This window comes from Carcharhinus amblyrhynchos, chromosome 12 (genome assembly GCF_965287045.1).
Source record: "Carcharhinus amblyrhynchos chromosome 12, sCarAmb.v2.hapA, whole genome shotgun sequence".
Taxonomy (NCBI): Eukaryota; Metazoa; Chordata; class Chondrichthyes; order Carcharhiniformes; family Carcharhinidae; genus Carcharhinus; species Carcharhinus amblyrhynchos.
Genome location: NC_137335.1, coordinates 86327919 through 86355910, shown reverse-complemented (window position 1 = coordinate 86355910; position 27992 = coordinate 86327919). Strand labels below are relative to the sequence as shown.

General features: G+C 43.1%; 1 protein-coding gene across 1 annotated transcript; it reads left to right on the top strand.

The window, feature by feature from the left end:
- Nucleotides 1–27990, top strand: LOC145350481 (guanylate-binding protein 1-like). Its single transcript, XM_080199681.1, has 12 exons — nt 1–197; nt 2408–2535; nt 4971–5080; nt 8379–8566; nt 9753–10001; nt 13404–13681; nt 14111–14323; nt 14959–15061; nt 20302–20441; nt 22051–22263; nt 22899–23001; nt 27746–27990. Exons 1-12 carry the CDS (start codon nt 5–7, stop codon nt 27988–27990), a joined length of 2163 nt encoding a protein of 720 aa, XP_080055807.1. The 5' UTR covers nt 1–4.
- The last annotated feature ends 2 nt before the right edge of the window (nt 27991–27992 follow it).

Below are 27992 nucleotides of genomic sequence, written 5' to 3'. Positions count from 1 at the left end.
CAGGATGGCACCAAACACAGAAATGGAATCTCCAATGCTTCTGATTGCGAACTCGGGAGAAGGGAGACTGTCTTTGTGCCAAAAGGCTGTGGAGGTGTTAAAGAGCATTGACCAGCCTTTGGTTGTTGTGGCGATTGTTGGAAAATACCGCACAGGAAAATCATTTCTGCTAAACAAACTTGCAGGAAAACAGAAAGGTAAGTGTGAGATTGTGGGAGAATTGACACCTCCTGCCCATTGTGGAGGCTGATGACTGATAGTATGAGCTGAGAACTGAAGGAATGTTGGGAAGTACAGATGGGGGTGGGTGGTCCTGCAGCAAATGGGAAGGAGCTTTTATGATGTTAGAATGTCCGATTCTGCACTCGGTCAGTGTGAACAATGACCTCTCCCTAAGAGCCCAGACTTTCCTCCTTGGCTCAGAATTTGGCCAATGTGGATGGACCGGAACTTTATGTGTTGCAGAGAAATATTGGGAGCCACAATGTGACTGTCTCCCTCTAGAAATGTTACCACTCAACCAAAGACTCAATGGGATAGAACAAAGAACAAAGGATAACCCAGCATGGGAAACAGGCCCTTCGGCCCAACGAGCCCGCGCCGCCGCATCACCCTACACCTATTCTACCCTGCGTGTCTACAAATGGAACCCCTAACTTAGCCAGATTCAGGGGAGAATAGTGTCAATTTGGTAAAAACCAATCAGCCTAAGAGCACATCTTTGGGGTGTGGGAGGAAACCGGAGCGCCCGGAGGAAACCCACGCAACCACAGGGAGAATGCACAAACTCCCACAGACACAGGCCCAAATCCATGTATCTGCACAGCTAGCAGTGCTAGTCACTGAGCTGTTGCGGCGCCCGTCTACCAGTCCAGGATCAAGCACACACACCAACACGAAGTACTAGGCCACTCCTGGAACCTCCAGGAGCAGCCCACGCACGACCCACCGTGTGCATGCCCCTCGTTTGACAACGAGGTGGACCTCCACCTGCGGAATAAAAAGACAAAAACGTTAATTTACAAGACTCAACTGCATCTCCGGTGTCTCCCGAGGTTCTGACCTTATCTAATAGCCCCTACCATAACCCTCCATCCTCGTTTCACTCATGTGTCTATCTAACTGAACCTTAAACGAGTCCAACGTTCCTGCCTCCACCACCCTACTCGGTAGCGCGTTCCATACCCCCACAACTCTCTGCGTAAAGAACCTTCCTCTCACATCCAAATTATACTTCTCCCCCCTCACCCTTAAATCATGACCTCTCATATTTGTACCCAGTCTAGGGAGCAGTCTCTCTCTATTGACTCTATCTATTCCCTTCAGTATCTTATATACCTCTATCATGTCCCCCCTCAATCTCCATCTTTCCAAGGAGAAAAGTCCCAGTTTCTCCAACCTTTCCTCGTAACCCAACCCCTCCATGCCAGGCAACATCCTGGTAAACTGAACCCTTTCCAGAGACTCCACGTCCTTCCGGTAGTAAGGTGACCAGAACTGGACGCAGTACTCCAAATGCGGTCTAACCAACGTTCTATACAACTGAAGCATTAGACGGCAGCTTTTAAACTCTATACCCCTTCCTATAAAGGCTAGCATTCCATAAGCCTTCCTAACAACCTTCTCTACTTGTGTCGCAACCTTCATGGATTTGTGAACCTGCACTCCCAGGTCCCCCTATATTTCTATGCTCCTAATCTGTCTACCTTTTATCACATAGCTCCTCTCTGCATTATTCCTTCCAAAATGCATCACCTCGCATTTGTCAGGATTAAATTCCATCTGCCACCTATCTGCCCAATGCACCAACCTATCTATATCCTGTTGTATCACCTGACATTCCAATTCAGTACCCGCCAACCCTGCCATCTTGGTGTCATCCGCAAACTTGCTGATCACACCACCTATGCTCTCTTCCAAGTCATTTATGTATACTACAAAGAGGAGAAGTCCCAGTACTGAGCCCTGCGGCACACCACTGGTCACTGGCCTCCAGCCCGAACAGGTCCCCTCCACAACTACCCTCTCTCTCCTATTGCCCAGCCAGTTCTCAATCCATGTGATACTTCAATAATGCATTTATTAACTCATCATGGCAAATATCTACTTTTGGTTTGTCTTAATTGAGTAAAACATTTTGTTGAGGAATATCAATGTTTACAGGCAAGTGAAACTTTTGTTTTCAGATTAATCTGCAAGGTGTAATCTTTAAAAGGCTGTCAGTCCTTCACTTCTGCATGTGACAGCCTAGGCTCTCCGTATAAATACTGGCATTGGTCTCAGGGACAACACCTTCTAACAAAAAGACCAGACTATTATTAACTGAGTCAAACTGTCAAGAATGTTACGCTAAATACCAGCTAGAAAATAATTCTCACACATCTTATAATTTATCCTAATTCACCAGGATTTCCTCTTGGAGGAACTGTACAGTCAGCGACCAAGGGAATCTGGCTATGGTGTCGCCCACATCCACGGATGACTGATCACTGCTTGGTGCTGTTGGACACTGAAGGTCTTGGAGATGTGGAAAAGGTAGAAATGTTTACTTTTCACAGTAACATGGAGAACAATATTTACACGTACACTGTTTTCTGAATAAATGCACATCTATTCAGTATGTCGCAATTCAACAGTAAGAAGTTTCACAACACCAGGTTAAAGTCCAACCTATTTATTTGATAGTAAACCGATAGGTTTTTGGGGTTTGCCCCTTTGCAGGTGAGTGGAGAGTTCTGGTCTCAGACAGAGCATATAACAGCTCACACAGTTTACAGAATACTGATTAGAATGCGAGTCTTTACAGCTAATCTGGGCACGGGCATTCGGCCTCTGATCTTTGGGTAAGCGTTCTCCAAGGCAGCCTTCACGACACACGACAGCGCAGAGTCGCTGAGCAGAGACTGATAGCCAAGTTCTGCACACATGAGGACGGTCTCAACTGGGATCTTGGATTCATGTTGCACTATCTGTAACTCCCACGACTTGCCTGGGTTTGCAAAACCTCACTTACTGTATTGTCCGGAGACAATACACATCTCTTTAACCTATGCTTAATGCCCTTTCCACTCATGTTGTCTGCATCTTTAAGACTTGAATAGCACGTTAGCTGTGAAGACTCACATTCTAATCAGTATTCTGTAAACTGTGTGTGCTGTTATGTGCTCTGTCTGAGACCAGAACTCTCCATTCACCTGACGAAGGGGCACACCACGAAAGCTTGTGGGTTTAGAACATAGAACATAGAACACTACAGCACAAACAGGCCCTTCAGCCCACAAGTTGCGCCGTTCACATCTATACTTACCAAGCCAGAGAACTATCTGTAACTTCCAATGCCATTAGATCCCATATACTCATCCAGAAGTCTTTTAAAAGACCCCAGCGAGTTCGCCTCTACCACCACCAATGGCAGCCGATTCCACTCACTCACCACCCTCTGAGTGAAAGACTTTCCCCTAACATCTCCTCTGTACTTGCTTCCCAGCACCATAAACCTGTGTCCTCTCGTAGCGACCATTTCAGCCCTGGGAAATAGCCTCCGAGAATCCACCTATCTATTCCTTTCAACATTTTATAAACCTCTATCAGGTTGCCTCTCAACCTTCGAAGAGACCTAGCTCCCTCAACCTGTCTTCATAAGGCATGCCTGCCAATCCAGGCAACATCCTTGTAAATCTCCTCTGCACCCTCTCAATAGCTTCCACATCCTTCCTGTAGTGAGGCGACCAGAACTGCGCACAGTACTCCAAGTGGGGTCTGACTATCAAATAAATTGGTTGGACTTTAACCTGGTGTTGTGAGACTTCTTACTGTGTTTACCCCTGTCCAATGCCGGCATCTCCACAACAATTCAACAGTCGCAGGATAAGAGGCAATCATTGAGGGCTGAGGTGAGGGGAAATCACTTCACTCAGGGGGCTGTGAAGCTTTATCTTATCCCAGAGAGTTGTGGCTGTTCCGTGGTTGAACCCATTTAAGAACCCCCCCACCACCCCACCCCCCCCACCTTACCCCCCCCTTCCCCCCACCAATACACACACATACAGCCTATTGCTAATAAGACCATATATTTCCAAAGGTGAGTAAATCCTGTCCCCAAGAATCTTCCCCAATAATTTCCCTACCACGGACGTAAGGCTCACCAGCCTGTAATTTCCCGGATTATTCCTGTTGCCCTTCTTAATCAAAGGAACTACATTGGCTAATCTCCAGTCCTCTGGGAACTCTACTAAAGTGGATAGAAAGATTTCCGATAAGGTCTCAGCAATTTCCTCCCTCACCTCAATCAATATTCTGGGACAGATCCCATTAGATCCTGGGGAACTGTCTATCTAAATACTTTATAGAATACCCAACACCTCCTCTGTTTTTATATTGACATGCCCTGGAATATCAACATCCAATGAATGGAAAATACTTCTTATGATGACAATACTGTCCCCACGGCATGAGAGGTTCTGGTATCAGTGAAAGCCTTTCATATTTCTTCTCTCTTGTGGTGTCTGTAAATGTAAACGCTGGAACTGGGGTGAACAGACAGTCCTTGTGATGCAGATGCTGGGAAATCTGCCCAATATTTGGCCTGTTTGTTTCATACCCTCAGCCTGAGATCAGACACATTTTCACAGCTTGGGAGGAGACAGGGACATGCAATGGAACATCACCAAGACAAGTTTCAGCTCTGCCCAAACACAACCCTCGACCTCGTCTGCCCAGGAATTGGTGGGAAGGGTTTGAGAAATCAATCTTCATCATCTTCCTCCACTCTCATAATTACTGATCGTGAAACTGAAACTGAAATACAAACAGCAACCCATTTCACTCATTAATTTTCCATTTAAATATCAGGAATTCATCTCTGGGGTGCCTTATCTTCACTTTCAGAGTTTTATTTGAAACATTGGATTGTAATTGATTAAATAAACCATGATGATTAATATCAGTCACTGTTTATCTCTGTATTGTAGGGTGATGAAAACAATGACGACAAACTTTTCGCATTAGCCATTCTGCTGAGCAGTATGTTAGTGTACAACAGCAAGGGAACAATCGACCAACAGGCACTGCAGGACATCGAGTATCCTTCACATGAGATTCTCCATTCCCTTCATCAGAAAATAACAATTGATTGCATTTAACTCAAAATGACACTGTAAAACTCTGGAACGGTTAACAATGAGGAGATCTTGTGATGCAGCTTATAGTGTCCCTGCCTCTGATCCTGTCTCTGGACAAATGTGAGGGAATGCATTTTGGAAGGTCTAATACAGATAGGAAATATACAGTAAATGGCAGAAGCCTTAAGAGTATTGATAGGCAGAGGGACCTGGGTGTACAGGTACACAAGTAATTGAAAGTGGCAATTCAGGAGGAAAAGGTGGTCAAGAAGGCAAGCGACATCTTGCTTTAATCGCTCGGGCCATTGAGATTAAAAATTGGCAAATCATGTTGCAGTTTTATGGAACCTTAGTTTGGCTGCACTAGGAATATAGTGTTCAATCCAGGTCGCCACACAATCAGAGGGATGTAAAAGCTTTGGAGAGGGTACAGAAAAGCTTTACCAGTATGTTGCCTGGTATGGGAGGGTATTAGCTATGAGGAGAGGTTGGAGAAACTTGGTTTGTTCCTACTGGAATGACAGAAGTCCAGGGGCAACCTGATATAAGTCTACAAGATTACGAAGGGCATGGACAGAATGGATAGTCAGAAGCTTTTTCCCAGGGAGGAGTCAATTACTAGGGGACATGGGTTTAAGTTGTGAGGGACAAGGTCTAACGGAGATATACAAAGCAAGTTTTTCACACGGAGGATGGTGGGTGCCTGAAAAAAAGTTAAAGTTTATTTATTAGTCACAAGTAAGGCTTACATTAACACTGGAATGAAGTTATTGTGAAATTCCCCTAGTCACCGCACTCCGACACCTATTCAGGTCAATGCACTTAATCAGCATGTCTTTCAGAATGTGGAAGGAAACCAAAGTCAAAAGGGAAGTGTGAAAATCAGTGTCAGAATTGAACTGTAATGTTACAATAAAATCTCAGTGAATCGTTAGAATGTTGCACAATTTAGAAAATGGATATTTACTTGTAAAACAAAGTTTATTTATTACATTAACACTGCAATTAAGTTATTGTGAAAATCCCCTCATCACCACATTCCGGCACCTGTTTGGGTACACTGAGGGAGAATTTAGCACAGTCGATGAACCTAATCAGCATGTCTTTTGGACTGCGGGAGGAAACCCACACAGACACGGGGAGAATGTGCAGACTCCGCACAGACAGTGACCCAAGCTGGGAATTAAACCTGGGACCCTGGCGCTGTGAGGCAGCAGTGCTAACCATTGTGCCACCGTGCTGCCCCAGAACAATACGTGATAGCAGAGGATTGATGTCAGTGTCTTGAGGTGGGAAGAGACTGAAACAAGTCCCTGTTTCTGATAAAGGTAAAGCTCGTGGTGCCTTTTCAGGTGAAGTAGCTGAGTCATGTTACCCACAGGTAATTTGGAATTGCATTTTCTTATGAGGAGAGGTTGAGTAGGTTGGGCTTGTGCTCAGTGGAGTTGAGAATGAGTGTAGCCTTATTGAGAGTGACACAATGGGTCAGCACTGCTGTCTCACAGCGCTAGGAACCTGGGTTTGATTCCCAGCTTGGGTCACTGTCTGTGTAGAGCCTGCACCTTCTCTCCATGTCTGCGTGGATTTCCTCCGGATGCTCCAGTTTCCTTCCACATTCTGAAAGACATGCTGGTTTGGTACATTGGCCATGCTGACTTCCCCCTCAGAGTATCGGAATAGGCACCGGAGTGTGGCTATTTTTACAGCATTGTTAATGTAAGCCTACTTGTGACACTAATACATAAACTTAAAACTTAAAAAAAGCTTGTTGGAAGCCTAGCAGACATTATCAATATTCGAGAAGAAGACGGACAATTGGTCCACAGAATATGTCGTAGAATTTGAAAAGAGTAAAGAAATTCACTTTAGGAAGTGTGGATAGAGGATTGGCTGTCAAATAGGAGGCACAGAGTTGGGGTCAATGGGTGCTATTCGGATTGGCGGTTGGTGACTAGTGGAGTGCCCCAGGGGTCGGTGCTGGGGCCTCAGCTATTTCCCATTTATATAGGTGATCTGGAGGAGGGAACCAAGTGTATGGGGTCGAAATTTGCTGATGACACCAAGATTGGTGGAACGGCAAATTGTGCGGAGGGTGTGGAGAGTCTGCAGAAGGATCTAGATAGGCTGGGCGAATGGGCCAGGAACTGGCAAATGGAATTTAATGTTGGCAAATGTGAGGTTGTCCATTTTGGTAGGAATAATGGTAGGAAGGACTATTACATACGTGGTGAAAAACTGCTGCAGGCAACGGTGCAGAGGGAGCTCGGGGTCCTTGTGCATGAGTCGCAAAAACCCAGCTTGCAGGTGCAGCAGGTGGTCAGGAAGGCGAATGGGATGCTGGCCTTCATAGCGAGGGGGATTGAATATAAAAGTAGGGGGGTCTTGCTGCAGCTGTATAGGGCACTGGTGAGGCCGCAGCTGGAGTACTGTGTGCAGTTTTGAGCGCTGCACTTGCGCAAGGATATTTTGGCCTTGGAGGGAGTGCAGAGGAGGTTTACTAGGCTGATACCGGAGTTGAGGGGGTTGAGCTACGAGGAGAGGCTGAATAAACGAGGCTTGTACTCGTTAGAGTTTAGAAGAATGAGGGGAGATCTCATTGAGACGTATAAGATGATGAATGGGATGGATAGGATAGAGGTGGAGAGACTCTTCCCGCTCAAAGGACAGTGGGACTAGGGGGCACAGCCTCAAGATAAAGGGGGGGCGGTTTAGAACGGAGTTGAGGAGGAACTTCTTCACTCAAAGGGTGGTGAATCTCTGGAACTCTCTGCCCGTTGAAGTGGTGGAGGCTGCCTCGCTAAATATTTTTAAGATGCGGGTTGATAGGTTTTTGATAAGAGAGGGGATTAAGGGTTATGGGGAGAGGACGGGAAGGTGGAACTGAGGCACGACAGATCAGCCATGATCTTATTGAATGGCGGGGCAGGCTCGAGGGCTACATGGCCTACTCCTGCTCCTATTTCTTATGTTCTTATGTAATCCTAGAGACTCAATTTGTATTCAAATGATTTGATTGTGCACAAATCTCACACATGCATAGACTTTAGGTTTTGACAGGTGTTAAGTATCAAGTTTCAGTTATTAAGCATTGTATCAATAGCCTCCGCCTGTACGTACTTCAATTGATGCAATAGCACTCATAAAACCATCTTTCCATTGTTCTTATTTTCAATATTACTCTTTGTTACAGCATGAGATCTACATGTGCAATAACTGTGATCACCTATTTCTTAGTTACTCTGCTTAACAGTCGATCAGTTATATGACACAACTGACCAACATCATTCGAACCAAGTCTGAAACAGAAAATAGCGTAGGAGAAGGCTTCATGGAATATTTTCCTGGTTTTGTCTGGGTTGTGCGAGATTTTACTCTGGAGCTGAAAATTGGCAAGAAAAATGTAACAGCAGATGAATATTTGGAGAATGCCCTTAAACTGAAACCTGGTAAGGAAGTGAAACAATTGATAAAACTCATGGGTAATCAAGTGGTATGCAAATTTAATAAATGATGTTAATCTTCATTGGGCATGTTGCACAATCGTATTGGGCAAAAGCAAGATTGAGAAACATCAGCAATGATTGGAGCCTCACATGATCCGATTGACGTCATCATCAATGGGCTTCCTGAAGCAGGTTCTGGCTCTGATCTCCTTTCTTTACAATCCTGTCTGTTTCCTCTCTCAGTTCTCTGTACAATCCCACTCTTTTTGGGTTGTGCAGAAACATCTCCCTTTAGTTTTTTCACTTCCATTCATCCTTTTATCATCACTTCAACACCTGATCCCCAATCCCATGTGCAACCCAATTCCTTTGCCCTTTCTGATATCAACCAATATTGGGTCCTCTTGTTTCAGTGCTTTTCTTATCTATTTAGTTTACTTTCTCTGTGTATCTCCAAATGTGCAACTCATTGGATGCCTGACCTTCTTAACCTCAGTGTCCAAATTTCAGCTTCATACTTTATCAGGTTCATTCAAACTCATCGCTGATCTTTTTTTCAATTTTGTGTTCAGTTGTCCAGCCAATATCCTCGTCCTTTATAATCCATTTTAATCCTGCCTATTCTTCTCTTTAGCAAATCAGCCGTTTTCAATCAATACATTTTCCTGATATTTCTATTGTCTCACTTCATCTGAGCCCCATCCAAAGATGTGTGGGTTCGGTTGATTGGCCGTGCTAAATTAATTCTGGTTTCAAGGGGGTTATTAGGGTAAAAATAAGGGGTTATGGGCATAAGGCCTGGGTGGGATTATGGTTGGTGCAGACTCGATGGGCCGAATGCCTCCTTCTGTGCTGTAGGGATTCTATAATGAACTGTTCCTCTTTTGTTATAATTCTTTTGTTTACCAGTTTCCGAGATATCCTTTAGATTAGACTTTGATCTTGTTCACATTGATCTGTTTACATTAATTCACTGAATCTGAATGTTGAAAGTGTTGGCTCAATCCTTAGGCAAAACCTGTCTGGAGCCAGATGTGTCACAATGAAAATCAGGAACCTGTAACTTACCATCACTATTAAAGTAATAAACCAGATGAACTTCCCCTTGATAGTTAGAATTCTGTCCTGTTGCATTTCCCATTCGGCACTGATCTGTATGAACAATAAGTGATCTTTATTTCTGTTACAGGTTCAGATGAGAAAGCCAAGGAGTTTAATTTTCTCAAACGGTGTATCAGATATTACTTTCGCTCCAGGAATTGCTTTGTGTTTGATTGCCCTGGAAATAAACACGTTCTTCAGAACATAGAAACAGCCAAAGAGACTGAGCTGGAACCAGATTTTGTTCAAGCGTGCAATAAATTCTGTGACTTCATTTACACAAAGGCAGAGGAGAAAACAGTTCCTAACTGTGGGAACAAGAAGGTGACTGGTGAAAGTAAGTCCTTTTGAATTCTGTGTACAGATTGGAAATACACAAACCAGCCTAAACCATCAAAGCTGCTCAATAAGTAAAAAATACAGACAGTTCAAAAGCAGGACAGAATATCCACCATACAATTTGTTTGGGTTGATTTTGAGATTTTGCTATTGGTTGGTGTACTTGAAGCAGTTTCCTGGCTCTGGTCTCAGTAACAATCACAAGCTACAAGGAAATCATTGACACAATCTAAGGTGCATGAAAATATTGCCTGATTCATCTTTGGTTTTACGCCCTGAGTTTCTCGAGCTCCACCTCCAGCAGCACCTTACTGTTAACAAATGGCCTCCTATTTCAGATACATCCACCTAAATCCTTTCAACTTCATGTAACTGATTCATTGACAAGTGATTGATATCAGAGTAAAGATAGTAATTGCAGAGGTGCTGGCCACAATCTTCCAGTATCGGGGTGGGGGTGGGGTGTTGGTGGGGCGGGGGGGTGGTGGTAGTGGGGGGAGGCAGGGGAGCACACAGTGGTTTGCACTGCTGCCTCACAGAGCCAGGGACAGAAGTTCGATTCTGGTCTCCGGTGACTGTCTGGACTTTGCACATTCTCCCTGTAACTGCATTAGGTTGTGTGGATTGGCCATGCTAAATTGCCCCTTAGTGTCCAGAGATGTGCAGGTGAGGTGGATTGGCCATGGTAAATGCGTAGCGTTGCGGGGATAGGGTATGAGGGTGTGGGGGGTAATATTCTCTTTTAGCGAGTTGGTTCTGACCTGATGGGCTGATTGGCCTCATTCTGCATTGTAGGTGATCTATGGCAAAAGGGTGGTTCCAAAATACTGGATCACAGATGTTAGGATAAGCTCAGATCAGGGGAAAAGGTTAAATCTGGCAGTTGCAGCCAGTTAGTTTAGCCTCTCTGAGGTGAGAAATCTTTTCAAAATTATAATCTGGGAAAAAATTAACAGCCATTGAGGATAGGTGTGGGCTAGCAAAGAACAGATTTATTAAAGGCAAATCATGTTTGATTAATCCAGTTCAGCTTTCTGCTGGGAGCACGAAAGGTGGATGAGAGCACAGAGCAATGGGTTTTGTGTATTAATGACCAATGATCTGCTGTCCTTTAGGGAAGGAAGTCTGCTGTCCTTACCTGGTCTGGCCTACATGTGACTCCAGAGCCATAGCAATGTGGTTGACTCTGAAATGCCCCCAAAAGCAAATTGTGTGGAAGGTGTGGAAAGGCTGCAGAGATCTGGATCGGCTGAGTGAGTGGGCAAGGACCTGGCAGATGGAGTAAAATGTGAGCAAATGTGAGGCTATCCAGTTTGGTAGAAATAATAGTAGGAGGGATTATTATTTAAAGGGCAAACAGCAGCAGCATGCTATGGTGCAGAGGGACCTGGGGGTCCTTGTGCACAAATTGCAAAAACCCAGTCTGCAGGTGCAGCAGGTGATCAAGAAGGTGAATGGAATGTTGGCCTTTATAGCGAGGGGGATAGAATATAAAAGCAGGGAGGTCTTGCTGCAACTGTACAGGGCACTGGTGAGGCCGCAGCTGGAGTACTGTGTGCAGTTTTGGTCGCCGCATTTGCAGAAGGATATATTGGCCTTGGAAGGAGTACAGAGAAGGTTCACGAGGCTGATACCGGAGATGAGGAGGTTAGCCTATGAGGAGAGATTGAATAGACTGGGTCTGTACTCGTTGGAGCTTAGAAGGCTGAGGGGGGATCTTGTAGAGACTTACAAGATAATGAAGGGGATAGATAGGGTAGAGGTAGACAGATTCTTCCTGCTTAGAAAGGATAGCAGAACGAGAGGGCACAGCCTCAAAATAAAGCGGGGGGCAGTTTAGATCGGAGTTGAGGGGAAACTTCTTCACTCAAAGGGTGGTGAATCTCTGGAATTCTCTGCCCGTTGAAGTAGTGGAGGCTACCTCGCTGAATATATTTAAGTCACGGGTAGATAGGTTTCTGATAGACAGGAGAATTAAGGGTTATGGGGAGAAAGTGGGAAAGAGAACTGATCCACTTCAGATCAGCCATGATCTTATTGAATAGCGGGGCAGGCTCGAAGGGTGAGATGGCCTACTCCTGCTCCTATTTCTTATGTTGTTACGTTCTTAAATGGCCCAGCAAGACACTCAGTTCAAGGGCAATTAGGAATGGGCAATAAATGCTCTCCCAGACAGTAACGCCCACACGCCATCAATGAATAACAAAAGTAAAAGGGAAATGTGCCCATGTCAGATGGTTTGTTGCTTTGGCAAGGTCCTCTTGTTAACAGAATCAAAATCTGTGTGATAAAAGAAGCAGTATGGAGACAAAATTGGCCAATGGATAGAAAATGGAAACTGTGAATGACTATTTTTTTCATACAGGAGGGAGGTGGGATTACCCAAATTCAGTTCCTGAGCCCCAGTTGTCCCTGATGTTGATCACTTAGACTTGGGTATGCAGAGCAAAATTTAAAATTTGAAGATAGAGCAAAATTTGGAAGTGTTGTTTATTATTAAACAATGAGGAATTCAGTTATAGACCTCAGGAGGCTTTGGTCAGAATGATGAAATGGATAATCCATGGCAGATGAAATCTAACACAGAAAAACGTGATAAAGCTCTGGTAGGAAAAATGTGGAGAACCAAATGGGACAATTGGCACGTTAACAGCCTTCTGAATTTGTTCTGTCACATTCAAAAATGTGTTTATATTAACCCTGAAGCCTCTCTGTTCCAGAACTGCCTTTAAAATTGTACCAGCTCAGCTTTCCTTCCTACAACATGTATCACTCGACACTTCTCTGGACTAATTTTCATTTTTATTCATTTATGGGATATAGTTATCGCTGGCTGGCCAGCATTTATTGCCCATCCCTAGTTGCCTTTGGAGGACAGTTGAGAGTCAACCACATTGCTGTGGCTCTGGAGGCCAGAGCCAGACCAGCTAAGGACAACAGATTTCCTTCCCTAAAGGACATGAGTGAACCAGATGGGCTTTTCTGACACTTGACAACGGTTTCATGGTCATCAGTAGATTCTTAATTCCAGATATTTTTTATGGAATTCAAATTCCACCATCTGCCGTGGTGGGATTCGAACCCGGGTTCCCAAAGTATCAGCTGAATTTTTGGATTGACAGTCTATCGATAATACCACTCGGCCTTTTCCTCCCCTTTGCCACATGTCTGCCAAGTTCATCAGTCTGTTTACATCCTCCTGAACTCTTTATTGTATTTCTGAGTTGTGAAGAAAGGCCATCAACAGAAAATGTCACCCTGATATTTCTACCCCAACATATCTCCCTGAAGATGCTGAGTGTTTCCAGCATTTACTGTTTGTAATTTAGATTTTCAGCATCTGAAAAACATTGTTTTTAATTTTAATTTCTCAATGTGATATTTTTATTGGTTTCTCTAGTGTTTGCACATCTTGTGACGATGTATGTTGACATAATTGGCAGTGGAAAGCTTGTCGTTCTTGACAAAGTTGTTGAGAATTTGGCTGAAGCAGAGAATGAGAAAGCGGTGAATGAAGCTAAGAAACACTATGAAGTGAATATGAATCAGATGGTGGATCTCCCAACAGAAACTGCTGCGAAACTGAATAACATTCATGAAAAGTGTCACAAAGATGCATTTGACATTTTCCTGAAACGTGTTTTAGGGAGCAGTGAGAAATACAAAGACAGGCTGGAGGTTTGTATCAGCTGAACAAATGTAACACATCAACTTTACTGTCAACTTTTCTTTCTATAATAATGACCAGAATTGCACACAGTATTCCAAGTGTGACCTTACTAATGTATAACTTCAACAAGACATACCAATGTACTTAAGACAGAGATGATGCAAAAAGTTTTTTTGGAGGGTTGTGGGTCTTGGAACTCTCTTCCTAGAACGGTGGTGGGAGCAGAGTCTTTGAATATTTCTGAGGTGAAGTGGATAGGTTCTTGATAAATGAAAGGGCGATAGGATATCAGCAGTGGCAGGATACAGATTTTGAGAATAACATTAGATCAGTCATGATCTTATTCAATGGCCAAGCAGACTTAATGGGCTGAATGGCCTCATCCTGGCCCACATTTGCATGTTTGTAGCCTAATTAACTTCTCTTTACATTCACAGGATGATATTAAGAAAATCTTTGAAGATTATAGTAAAAGAAATGAAGAGAAATCGAAGGAAAAATGCAAAGATTTATTGAAGGAACTATTCAAGAAAATAGACACAAAAATAACAAGTAAAAGCTATGCAAAGGCCGGAGGATACATTGAGTATCTGAAAGATCGAAATGATGCTGTGAAAAATTATCATTCAAACTCACAAAAAGGAGTTAAGGTAATTGTTAAAAAGAATTTTCAGAAAATCAAAATGACTGTTTATAATAATATGATGCAGTGTTTGTCTGTTAGGACTTTTTAGACTGATCATCTTAAATAATGTACCTGTTGTGGGTTTATTTGGTGGGACTCTGATGCCTGAAACAAGAGGAATCAAGTGGACAAGTTCATTCTTCAACACCATTTTCACCTGGGACAGACATGAGTGATAGAAATCTTTTTTTTTATGTGGTGAGAAATGCATGATAAATTTGTAAAAGCCTTGGCCTGCAAATTCTTTTGGAGTTGCAGTTGAGTTGGATTGCCACTCCACTCTTAGTTCCATTCTGGAAAGTGAATCCGCTCCTATCTTGCCAGAACTTCCAGCTCAGGGCCAGGTGAGGTCACTCTAGTGCAGAGGGCTCCTTGAGCCCTACGCTCAAGTCCAGTCGAGTCGAAGGTAAGGAAGCCACGCCCTGATTTTTACAGCAGTGGCTGCCATAAAGCAAGCAGGTTTAATGTTTTAAATTCAGTGGGCAGGGATCTGGGGGTGAGATTTGGGGTAGTCTGGGGTTAGCACCACTCTTTTGGAAGGGTGTGAAGGCACAGCCTTTTTGAAGTCATGTTAAGATTTTTTATCTGTTTACTCAATAGGCGACAGAAATTCTTAAAGAGTTTCTAGCTCAGAGAATGACTGAATCGGAGTACATTCGACAGATGGATCCGGGATTCACAGAGCAACAAAGGAGAATGGAAGGCAAGTAATTTTCTCCAAGCATGTTAATTCACCTGGCTGGGGATTTCCTTTGAGCTGTTCTCACTCTGATTCCATAACTTTACCAGACGTTTTTCAAACTTAATCCCTGTGACATGTGTACATATCACACTGCTATTGGCTCCTAATCCAGTTGACATAAATTCTAATAAACACTGAGAAGAAAACTTCATATCCAGCGGAGTATCCCCACAACTACTATTACACTGGTAGACTATGCAGCATTAAGTATCCTGCTGGATCAAGTCCCCGTTTTAGTGTCAGCATTCAGAAAATATAGAGTTCAAACCCCAGTCCAGCCTATCCCAGAACCCTTGCATTAAATTCTGGATTGGTATCCAGTGCAATGTGATTGGTGTTCTTTGTGGATCTTTTTCTGATGTTCCATCTTTTAGTGTATTTACTAATTTGTTCCCTTCAAGTAGCCAGACAGAGCCATAGATTATTTCACAATAGTGATTCATTCTATAGCAATAGAATCCTGGAAGATCATCTGTGACTTGTTAGAGTACAGAACTGAGGAACACAGAAGCAGATTACAAGTTATTAACATGTACCAATCTAGGTATAGGAGTTCTCTCTATCCCATTACAACTGTTGATTTAGATTACATCATGCATAAGTTACAAATGTTAAACACCAATCACTACCATCGAATAGTTGCTTAATTATAATATCCAATCAGCATGAAGATTTAGTCATGTTAGCTTCCCTAATTCATCATTGTTACAAGTTATCATTGATGTCCCAGCTTGTGTTTGTGTTTATGGAAAGTAATCACTTCCCAGATGTCTGACTTAATCAATTCTCTCAGACTAAAACCCATCTGGTTCAGTAATGTCCTTAAGGGAAGGGCAACTAATGATGGGCAATAATTGTTGACCAGACAGTGATGCCCATGTTTCACGATTGAATAAAAACTAAGGGCCTTGATGCTCATTTGGTCAACTTTAATAAAGACCTCTGGTTTCTTTCTTAGCAGCTTCTGTGAATTTTAAGCTTATGTGATTATTAACCCTTTCATGTGTGTAAGAACTTAAAAAACATACAGGTAAGATCATAGCTGTTGTATGTTTTATATTAAGTAGGTCTCCTGAAGAGGTTCTTAGTCTTGTATTGCAAAACATAAGTGTTCATTGGTATCAAACAGCTAAGTACAAATAAACTGTTATGAGCTAACTCCATGCTTACGTCTGGACAGGCCTCTGTCTGATCCAGAACTCTCTCTAGTCTCAAGTCCTGTAACCCTTTACAAGTCACTGTAGGCGGCGCTGTACCCAGTCCCACATTAACCCTTGCTATGCCGGATAACCTTATACGACACCTCCCCTAAATTTCAAATGAATGCATTTACATTTTAATTGAGCTTCCCTTCTGCTTCCCCTCAAGTCTCTGAGTTTGCAGATTGAGACAGTCAGGAGGTTTGATGAATCTCCCAGATCTCATTCTGGTCACAGTCGGAGGAGTGCATGATGACTTTTCTCCATTGATTGGGGAAAATTTTGTTTACTTGGGGGTTCTGTTTTCTGTTTGTCTTTCTGGTACTTGGTCATTTTCTTCTGATAGGTTCAAGTAGATAGCAGGAGGTTTACCTCAGGGATGAGGAAGAGGCTTCTTCTCTTCATCCTGATCGTAACACTCGGTGAATGGATGACGTGTGACCTTGGCTGACTATTCCCCGTCCAGACAAAGAGGCCTCTCTTTCACTGTCCCTGATTCATACACTGTCCCCTTACTGTAACTCGGGCAGGTTTCTGGTATGGTACCTGTAATAACTTGGCAATACATTGCAATGTCTGTGGAAGCCTACTGCTCTTTGTAGGTCTGCTCTCAGTCCTGAATATTTTGGCTGTTAATGACTGCCAATCTTGAAGTTGGTTTCTTTGAGAGGAAGGGAACTAAGTTCTCTGCCAATCTGCAGTGCTGTGGGGCTAGCCCACATTGCAATGCGATGGATGTGTGAGTTATTGGATGTGCTGTTGGTAAGGTGTCATTTTCTTCACAGGAGAGTTTTAAGAGTGCAGCAGTCTTATTCTGTCTTATCATTTGATTGTGGGTATCTTGGGGAGCTGGTATGCTGTTGAAAGCTGTAAGTGTTGGAAAATTGGACAAAGTATTTGCAAACTGTGGGATGTTATCAGATACCACCTGGGCCAGGAGGCTATGGCTCACAAACATTGAAACCTCTTAACTGAACTGTTCCACACCAATTTAATTCAATTCAAGGCTAATTAGATGTTCCACACAATGTCCACTTAAAATATGTGATGTCACTGAATTAAACCTATAGATTTCCCCATGACAACGGCACCTCAGTGGGTTCTGTCTTTCACACACATACCCATGATAATGAATGAGGTGTAACTTTGGAATTGTACCTAGTGCAGGAGTTCAGGATTACACAGTACACCAGGGTTTTGAGCTTGTACAGAGTGATATAAATGAGCTCATATAATGCTGCAGGAGTTCCAAATTGTTGCATATCCTCCTATTGAATGATGGGACAGAATCGAGGGGCTGAACGGCCGACGGCCAACTCCCATTCCTATTTCCTATGGTCTTAAAAAATACATCCTTGACCAAGCTTTTGTCATGTTTTCTAATATCTCGTCGTATGAGTCAATGTCAAAATTTATTTAATAATGTCACTGTGCGTTAGCGCTTTGGGATGTTTGAAAAAGTTAAAGGTGTTATATAAATAAAAATAATTGTTGTTCTTACTGATTTGCCTAAAAGTCATAAATAAAAAGGTAAATTGTGGATAGCCAAGAGGATAGAAGAAACTGTCAGGGAAATTGAAATTTCAGAGAGGGAAAAGGCATGGATAATTAGTGTGGCAAGAGACCCGGTCTAAAACTAAAACAGGCAAAAGTTCGAGAGGAATTAGGACAGGGTTTATGGAGACGAGCATGTGGGAGGCTGGTCAGGAGGCTGCTGGGATAGATAAGAGGGTATAAAGATGAAGTAGCAATGCACAGGTGGAGAGAAATTAATATGGTGAAGTGGTAGGAGCTAGACTAACGCGGTGAGTGGTGAGATTGAGGAGTTGGAGGCTGGTCTTGGGAAGGGGGTGAGGAACATGGCCAGCATTCTAACCTTTGTGACTCCAGTCCTACACACTTAATAACAGCCTTTTGAAGCGACTTCACAAACCAATACACTCAGTTGTGTTAAACCACTGCAAATTAGATGATGATTAATTACAATTAGGGCATGCGTTACAATCCTAATCCATCATCTGAATCATGTCACAGGTCACAGAATAATAGAGCCATAGAGGTTTACAGCATGGAAACAGGCTATTCGGCCCAACTTGTCCATGCCGCCCTTTTTCCTTAAACCCCAATTGCCCATATCCCTCTACACCCATCTTACCCATGTAACTGTCTAGAACATAGAACATAGAACACTACAACACAAACAGGCCCTTCGGCCCACAAGTTACGCCGATCAAATCTATACCTACCAAGCCGTAGATCTTACAAGCAGGCTTGTAAGATTAACGTTTTTGTCTTTTTATTCCGCAGGTGGAGGTCCACCCCGTGTCAAACGAGGGGCATGCACACGGTGGGTCGTGCGTGGGCTGCTCCTGGAGGTTCCAGGAGTGGCCTAGTACTTCGTGTCGGTGTGTGTGCTTTATCCTGGACCGGTAGACGGGCGCCGCAACAGCTCGGTGACGAGCACTGCTAGCTGTGCAGATACATGGATTTGGGTCTGTGTCTGTGGGAGTTTGCGCATTCTCCCTGTGGTTGCGTGGGTTTCCTCCGGGCGCTCGGTTTCCTCCCACTCCCCAAAGATGTGCTCTTAGGCTGATTGGTTTTACCAAATTGACACTATTCTCCCCGAATCTGGCTAAGCTAGGGGTTCTATTTGTAGATACGCAGGGTAGAACAGGTGTAGGGTGATGCGGCGGCACGGGCTCGTTGGGCCGAAGGGCCTGTTTCCCGTGCTGGGTTGTTCTTTGTTTGTTCTTTGTTTATCTATCTGTAACTCCCAATGCCATTTGATCCCATATACTCATCCAGAAGTCTTTTAAAAGACCCCAGCGAGTTCGCCTGTACCACCACCGACGGCAGCCGATTCCACTCACTCACCACCCTCTGAGTGAAAAACTTACCCCTAATATCTCCTCTGTACTTGCTTCCCAGCACCTTTAACCTGTGTTCTCTCATAGCAGCCATTTCAGCCCTGGGAAATAGCCTCCGAGAATCCACCCTATCTATTCCTCTCAACATTTTATAAACCTCTATCAGGTCGCCTCTCAATCTTCGTCTCTCCAGGGTGAAGAGACGAAGATCCCTCAACCTATCTTCATAAGGCATGCCTCCCAATCCAGGCAACATCCTTGTAAATCTCCTCTGCACCCGCTCAATACCTTCCACATCCTTCCTGTAGTGAGGCGACCAGAACTGCGCACAGTACTCCAAGTGGGGTCTGACAAGGGTCTTATAAAGTTGCAGCATTACCTCCCGACTCCTAAACTCAATCCCGCGATTAACGAAGGCCAGTACACCATACGCGTTCTTGACCACATACTCCACCTGAGAGGCTGATTTTAAGAGTCCTATGGACCCGGACCCCAAGACCCTTCTGCTCTTCAACACAGCTAAGTCTCCTACCCTTGATATCGTACTCCTTCATCCCATTGGACTTGCCAAAATGGACCACTATATGCATTTTAAAAGACAAAACTGTATCCACCTGCAACACTACCCTGGCACCTTGTTCCAAACACTCACCACCCTCTGCGTGGAAAAAATTGCCCCTCTGGACACTTTTGTGTCTCTCCCTTCTCACCTTAAACCTATTTCCTCGAGTTTTAGACTCCCTTACCTTTGGGATAAGGTAGTGACTATCTAGCTGATCTGTGCTCCTCATTATTTTATAGACCACTATAAGATCACCCCTCAGCCTTCTACACTGCAGAGAAAAATGTCCCAGTCTATCCAGCCTCTCCTTATAACTCAAACCATTAAGTCCCGGTAGCTTCCTAGTAAATCTATTCTGCACTCTTTTTACTTTAATAATATCCTTTCTTTAGTAAGGTGACCAGAACTGTTCACAATATTCCAAGTGCGGCCATACCAAAGTCTTAAGTTCACCTTCGTATGTAACTGGGTAGAAGCGTTGTGACATCACTGTGTCGCATATTTAATAAATTGTGATGAATTTCTCCAATGTTGTTAAAAATCCTCAAGGATTAATCTTTGTAATTTTTACAGCTGAGAAAGAAAAACAGGCCCAGCTGGAGCTGCAAAAAGCTGCAAGTGATCAACAATTCCAAATGATGAAAGAGATGATGGAATCGATGTCACGGAGCAGTGAAGAAAATATGGACAAGATGATGAAGATTTTGAGGGAGGTGAGTGAAGCAGCAAGGGAAGAAATGAAGAGACTTGAAAATGTAAGATCTGAAGAGATGGCATGAATGAAAAGTGAAAGTGGTTCTGTGTGTATCATACAGTGAAGAACATTAATATGGTGAGGAGGTAGGAGTTAGACTGACATGGTGAGTGATGAGGTATTTCAGTTAAAATGGAGAATAATTATTCAAGTAACCACGGTGAATCTGTTTTTCATACTAGCAGCAGAATCTTCGGTGGATTTGTAATGAAACTATGATTTGTATCACACACATGTCTGCTGTAATTTTATACAATACTGTTACTTGCTCTGCTGTCAATTATTTTCAATCAATAAAGCCTGTAACTGAGTCGTGTGCCAGTGTTTGAGAGTTGAGGCTGCACACAGACAAATTCTTTTCTTCTCCCGTGGGGTGTGGGTGTCACTGGCAAGGCCAGCATTTGTTGCTCCTCCCTAATTGTCCCTGAACTGACCATTTCAGAGGTGCGGTTCAAGGCAGCCGCATCACTGTGACTCTGGAGTCACGTATACAAGGGACAAAACAAAAGACAAAGAAAAGTACAACAAAGGAACAGGCCCTTCGGCCCTCCAAGCCTACGGCGATCATGATGCCCAAACTAAACTAAAACCGTATGCACTTGCTGAGTCCACATCCTTCCATTCCCATCCTATTCATGTGTTCGTCTAGTTGTCCCTCAAATGCCACAATTGTACCTGCTCCCACCAACTCCCCGGACAGCGCATGTGACTTTACCTTTCGTACCAGTCTACCATGACGGACCTTGTCAAAGGCTTTACTGAAGTCCATGTATACAACATCCACTGCCTTTCTCTCTTCTATCACCTTCGTCAGTTCCTGAAAAACTCTCCCCTTCAAAAAACTATGCTGTCATCACAAATAAGTCCAGTTCTTTCCAAATGTGAGGAAATCCTGTCCATCAGAATCTTTTCCAATAATTCTCCCACCGCTGATGTAAGGCTGAGCAGCCTAATATTTCCCGGGTTATCCCTTTAAGAAGCTGCCCTTCTTAAACAATGAATCAGATGGTGGTTCTCCCAACAGAAACTGCTGCGAAACTGAATAACATTCATGAAAAGTGTCACAAAGATGCATTTGACATTTTCCTGAAATGTGTTTTAGGGAGCAGTGAGAAATACAAAGACAGGCTGGAGGTTTGTATCAGCTGAACAAATGTAACACATCAACTTTACTGTCAACTTTTCATTCTGGAATAATGACCAGAATTGCACACAGTATTCCAGGTGTGACCTTACTCATGTCTTGTACAACTTCAACAAGACATACCAATGTACTTAAGACAGAGATGATGCAAAAAGTTTTTTTGGAGGGTTGTGGGTCTTGGAACTCTCTTCCTAGAACGGTGGTGGGAGCAGAGTCTTTGAATATTTCTGAGGTGAAGTGGATAGGTTCTTGGTAAATGAAAGGGCGATAGGATATCAGCAGTGGCAGGATACAGATTTTGAGATTAACATTAGATCAGTCACGATCTTATTCAATGGCCAAGCAGACTTAATGGGCTGAATGGCCTCATCCTGGCCCACATTTGCATGTTTGTAGCCTAATTAACTTCTCTTTACATTCACAGGATGATATTAAGAAAGCCTTTCAAGATTATAGTAAAAGAAATGAAGAAAAATCAAAGGAAGAATGCAAAGACTTATTGAAGGAACTATTCGAGGAAATAGACACAAAAATAACAAGTAACAGCTATGCAAAGGCCGGAGGATACATTGAGTATCTGAAAGATCGAAAAGATGCTGTGGAAAGTTATTGTTCAAACTCACAAAAAGGAGTTAAGGTAATTGTTAAAAAGAATTTTCAGAAAATCAAAATGACTGTTTATAATAATATGATGCAGTGTTTGTCTGTTAGGACTTTTTAGACTGATCATCTTAAATAATGTACCTGTTGTGGGTTTATTTGGTGGGACTCTGATGCCTGAAACAAGAGGAATCAAGTGGACAAGTTCATTCTTCAACGCCATTTTCACCTGGGACAGACATGAGTGATAGAAATCTTTTTTTTTGTGTGGTGAGAAATGCATGATAAATTTGTAAAAGCCTTGGCCTGCAAATTCTTTTGGTGTTGCAGTTGAGTTGGATCGCCACTCCACTCTTAGTTCCATTCTGGAAAGTGAATCCGCTCCTATCTTGCCAGAACTTCCAGCTCAGGGCCAGGTGAGGTCACTCTAGTGGAGAGGGCTCCTTGAGCCCTACGCTCAAGTCCAGTCGAGTCGAAGGTAAGGAAGCCACGCCCTGATTTTTACAGCAGTGGCTGCCATAAAGCAAGCAGGTTTAATGTTTTAAATTCAGTGGGCAGGGATCTGGGGGTGAGATTTGGGGTAGTCTGGGGTTAGCACCACTCTTTTGGAAGGGTGTGAAGGCACAGCCTTTTTGAAGTCATGTTAAGATTTTTTATCTGTTTACTCAATAGGCGACAGAAATTCTTAAAGAGTTTCTAGATCAGAGAATGTCTGAATTGGAGTACATTCAACAGATGGATCAGGGACTCACAGAGCAACAAAGGAGAATGGAAGGCAAGTAATTTTCTCCAAGCATGTTAATTCACCTGGCCGGGAATTTCCTTTGAGCTGTTCTCACTCTGGTTCCATAACTTTACCAGGCGTTTTTCAAACTTAATCCCTGTGACATGTGTACATATCACACTGCTATTGGCTCCTAATCCAGTTGACATAAATTCTAATAAACACTGAGAAGAAAACTTCATATCCAGCAGTGTATCCCCATAACTACTATTACACTGGTAGAATATGCAGCATTAAGTATCCTGCTGGATCAAGTCCCCGTTTTAGTGTCAGCATTCAGAAAATATAGAGTTCAAACCCCAGTCCAGCCTATCCCAGAACCCTTGCATTAAATTCTGGATTGGTATCCAGTGCAATGTGATTGGTGTTCTTTGTGGATCTTTTTCTGATGTTCCATCTTTTAGTTTATTTATTAATTTGTTCCCTTCATTTTGCCAGACGGAGCCATAGATTATTTCACAATAGTGATTCATTCTATAGCAATAAAATCCTGGAAGATCATCTGTGACTCGTTAGAGTACAGAACTGAGGAACACAGAAGCAGATTACAAGTTATTAACATGTACCAATCTAGGTGTAGGAGTTCTCTCTATCCCATTACAACTGTTGATTTAGATTACATCATGCATAAGTTACAAATGTTAAACACCAATCACTACCATCGAATAGTTGCTTAATTATAATATCCAATCAGCATGAAGATTTAGTCATGTTAGCTTCCCTAATTCATCACTGTTACAAGTTATCATTGATGTCCCAGCTTGTGTCTGTGTTTATGGAAAACAATCACTTCTCAGATGTCTGACTTAATCAATTCTCTCAGACTAAAACCCATCTGGTTCAGTGATGTCCTTAAGGGAAGGGCAACTAATGATGGGCAATAATTGTTGACCAGACAGTGATGCCCATGTTTCACGATTGAATAAAAACTAAGGGCCTTGATGCTCATTTGGTCAACTTTAATAAAGACCTCTGGTTTCTTTCTTAGCAGCTTCTGTGAATTTTAAGCTTATGTGATTATTAACCCTTTCATGTGTGTAAGAACTTAAAAAACATACAGGTAAGATCATAGCTGTTGTATGTTTTATATTAAGTAGGTCTCCTGAAGAGGTTCTTAGTCCTGTATTGCTAAACATAAGTGTTCATTGGTATCAAACAGCTAAGTACAAATAAACTGTTATGAGCTAACTCCATGCTTACGTCTGGACAGGCCTCTGTCTGGTCCACAACTCTCTCTAGTCTCAAGCCCTGTAACCCTTTACAAGTCACTGTAGGCGGTGCTGTACCCAGTCCCACATTAACCCTTGCTATGCCGGATAACCTTATACTACACCTCCCCTAAATTTCTAATGAATGCATTTACATTTTAATTGAGCTTCCCTTCTGCTTCCCCTCAAGTCTCTGAGTTTACAGATTGAGACAGTCAGGAGGTTTGATGAATCTCCCAGATCTCATTCTGGTCACAGTCGGAGGAGTGCATGATGACTTTTCTCCATTGATTGGGGAAAATTTTGTTCACTTGTGGGTTCTGTTTTCTTTTTGTCTTTCTGGTACTTGGTCATTTTCTTCTGATAGGTTCAAGTAGATAGCAGGAGGTTTACCTCAGGGATGAGGAAGAGGCTTCTTCTCTTCATCCTGATCGTAACACTCGGTGAATGGATGACGTGTGACCTTGGCTGACTATTCCCCGTCCAGACAAAGAGGCCTCTCTTTCACTGTCCCTGATTCATACACTGTCCCCTTTCTGTAACTCGGGCAGGTTTCTGGTATGGTACCTGTAATAACTTGGCAAAACATTGCAATGTCTGTGGAAGCCTACTGCTCTTTGTAGGTCTGCTCTCAGTCCTGAATATTTTGGTTGTTAATGACTGCCAATCTTGAAGTTGGTTTCTTTGAGAGGAAGGGAACTAAGTTCTCTGCCAATCTGCAGTGCTGTGGGGCTAGCCCACATTGCAATGCGATGGATGTGTGAGTTATTGGATGTGCTGTTGGTAAGGTGTCATTTTCTTCACAGGAGAGTTTTAAGAGTGCAGGTGTCTTCTTCTGTCTTATCATTTGATTGTGGGTATCTTGGGGAGCTGGTATGCTGTTGAAAGCTGTAAGTGTTGGAAAATTGGACAAAGTATTTGCAAACTGTGGGATGTTATCAGATACCACCTGGGCCAGGAGGCTATGGCTCACAAACATTGAAACCTCTTAACTGAACTGTTCCACACCAATTTAATTCAATTCAAGGCTAATTAGATGTTCCACGCAATGTCCACTTAAAATATGTGATGTCACTGAATTAAACCTATAGATTTCCCCATGACAACGGCACCTCAGTGGGTTCTGTCTTTCACACACATATCCATGATAATGAATGAGGTGTAACTTTGGACTTGTACCTAGTGCAGGAGTTCAGGATTACACAGTACACCAGGGTTTTGAGCTTGTACAGAGTGATATAAATGAGCTCATTTAATGCTGCAGGAGTTCCAAATTGTTGCATATCCTCCTATTGAATGATGGGACAGAATCGAGGGGCTGAACGGCCGACGGCCAACTCCCATTCCTATTTCCTATGGTCTTAAAAAATACATCCTTGACCAAGCTTTTGTCATGTTTTCTAATATCTCGTCGTATGAGTCAATGTCAAAATTTATTTAATAATGTCACTGTGCATTAGTGCTTTGGGATGTTTGAAAAAGTTAAAGGTGTTATATAAATAAAAATAATTGTTGTTCTTACTGATTTGCCTAAAAGTCATAAATAAAAAGATGAATTGTGGATAGCCAAGAGGATAGAAGAAACTGTCAGGGAAATTGAAATTTCAGAGAGGGAAAAGGCATGATTAATTAATGTGGCAAGAGACCCCGTCTAAAACTAAAACAGGTAAAAGTTCGAGAGGAATTAGGACAGGGTTTATGGAGACGAGCATGTGGGAGGCTGGTCAGGAGGCTGCTGGGATAGATAAGAGGGTATAAAGATGAAGTAGCAATGCACAGGTGGAGAGAAATTAATATGGTGAAGTGGTAGGAGCTAGACTAACGCGGTGAGTGGTGAGATTGAGGAGTTGGAGGCTGGTCTTGGGAAGGGGGTGAGGAACATGGCCAGCATTCTAACCTTTGTGACTCCAGTCCTACACACTTAATAACAGCCTTTTGAAGCGACTTCACAAACCAATACACTCAGTTGTGTTAAACCACTGCAAATTAGATGATGATTAATTACAATTAGGGCATGCGTTACAATCCTAATCCATCATCTGAATCATGTCACAGGTCACAGAATAATAGAGCCATAGAGGTTTACAGCATGGAAACAGGCTATTCGGCCCAACTTGTCCATGCTGCCCTTTTTTCTTAAACCCCAATTGCCCATATCCCTCTACACCCATCTTACCCATGGAACTGTCTAGAACATAGAGCATAGAACATAGAACACTACAGCACAAACAGGCCCTTCGGCCCACAAGTTGTGCCGATCACATCTATACCTACCAAGCCGTAGATCTATCTGTAACTCCCAATGCCATTAGATCCCATATACTCATCCAGAAGTCTTTTAAAAGACCCCAGCGAGTTCGCCTCTATCACCACCGACGGCAGCCGATTCCACTCACTCACCACCCTCTGAGTGAAAAACTTACCCCTAATATCTCCTCTGTATTTGCTTCCCAGCAACTTTAACCTGTGTTCTCTCGTAGCAACCATTTCAGCCCTGGGAAATAGCCTCCGAGAATCCACCCTATCTATTCCTCTCAACATTTTGTAAACCTCTATCAGGTCGCCTCTCAATCTTCGTCTCTCCAGGGAGAAGAGATCCAGATCCCTCAACCTATCTTCATAAGGCATGCCTCCCAATCCAGGCAACATCCTTGTAAATCTCCTCTGCACCCTCTCAATCGCTTCCACATCCTTCCTGTAGTGAGGCAACCAGACCTGCGCACAGTACTCCAAGTGGGGTCTGACAAGGGTCTTATAAAGTTGCAGCATTACCTCCCGACTGCTAAACTCAATCCCTCGATTAATGAAGGCCAGTACACCATACGCCTTCTTGACCACATACTCCACCTGTGAGGCTGATGTAAGAGTCCTATGGACCCGGACCCCAAGACCCTTCTGCTCTTCAACACAGCTAAGACTCCTACCCTTGATATTGTACTCCTTCATCCCATTGGACTTGCCAAAATGGACCACTATATGCTTTTTAAAAGACAAAATTGTATCCACCTGCAACACTACCCTGGCACCTTGTTCCAAACACTCACCACCCTCTGCGTGGAAAAAATTCCCCCTCTGGACACTTTTGTGTCTCTCCCCTCTCACCTTAAACCTATTCCCTCGAGTTTTAGACTCCCTTATCTTTGGGATAAGGTAGTGACTATCTAGCTGATCTGTGCTCCTCATTATTTTATAGACCACTATAAGATCACCCCTCAGCCTTCTACACTGCAGAGAAAAATGTCCCAGTCTATCCAGCCTCTCCTTATAACTCAAACCATTAAGTCCCGGCAGCTTCCTAGTAAATCTATTCTGCACTCTTTTTACTTTAATAATATCCTTTCTTTAGTAAGGTGACCAGAACTGTTCACAATATTCCAAGTGCGGCCTGACCAAAGTCTTAAGTTCACCTTCATGTGTAACTGGGTAGAAGCGTTGTGACATCACTGTGTCGCACATTTAAAAAGTTGTGATGAATTTCTCCAATGTTGTTAAAAATCCTCAAGGATTAATCTTTGTAATTTTTACAGCTGAGAAAGAAAAACAGGCCCAGCTGGAGCTGCAAAAAGCTGCAAGTGATCAACAATTACAAATGATCAAAGGGATGATGGAATCGATGGCACGGAGCAGTGAAGAAAATATGAACAAGTTGATGAAGATTTTCAGGGAGGAGAGTGAAGCAGCAAGGGAAGAAATGAAGAGACTTGAAAAAGTAAGATCTGAAGAGATGGCACGAATGAAAAGTGAAAGTGGTTCTTCATGTATCATACAGTGAAG

What these genes read in the sequence shown, in the direction of transcription:
- LOC145350481 (XM_080199681.1), top strand. Translation starts at nt 5, where the DNA reads ATGGCACCAAACACAGAAATGGAATCTCCAATGCTTCTGATTGCGAAC. An exon ending in CAAGAAGGTGACTGGTGAAA is followed by an intron (nt 10,002 to 13,403) that starts GTAAGTCCTTTT and finishes TGGTTTCTCTAG; the next exon opens with TGTTTGCACATCTTGTGACG. An exon ending in ACTCACAAAAAGGAGTTAAG is followed by an intron (nt 14,324 to 14,958) that starts GTAATTGTTAAA and finishes TTTACTCAATAG; the next exon opens with GCGACAGAAATTCTTAAAGA.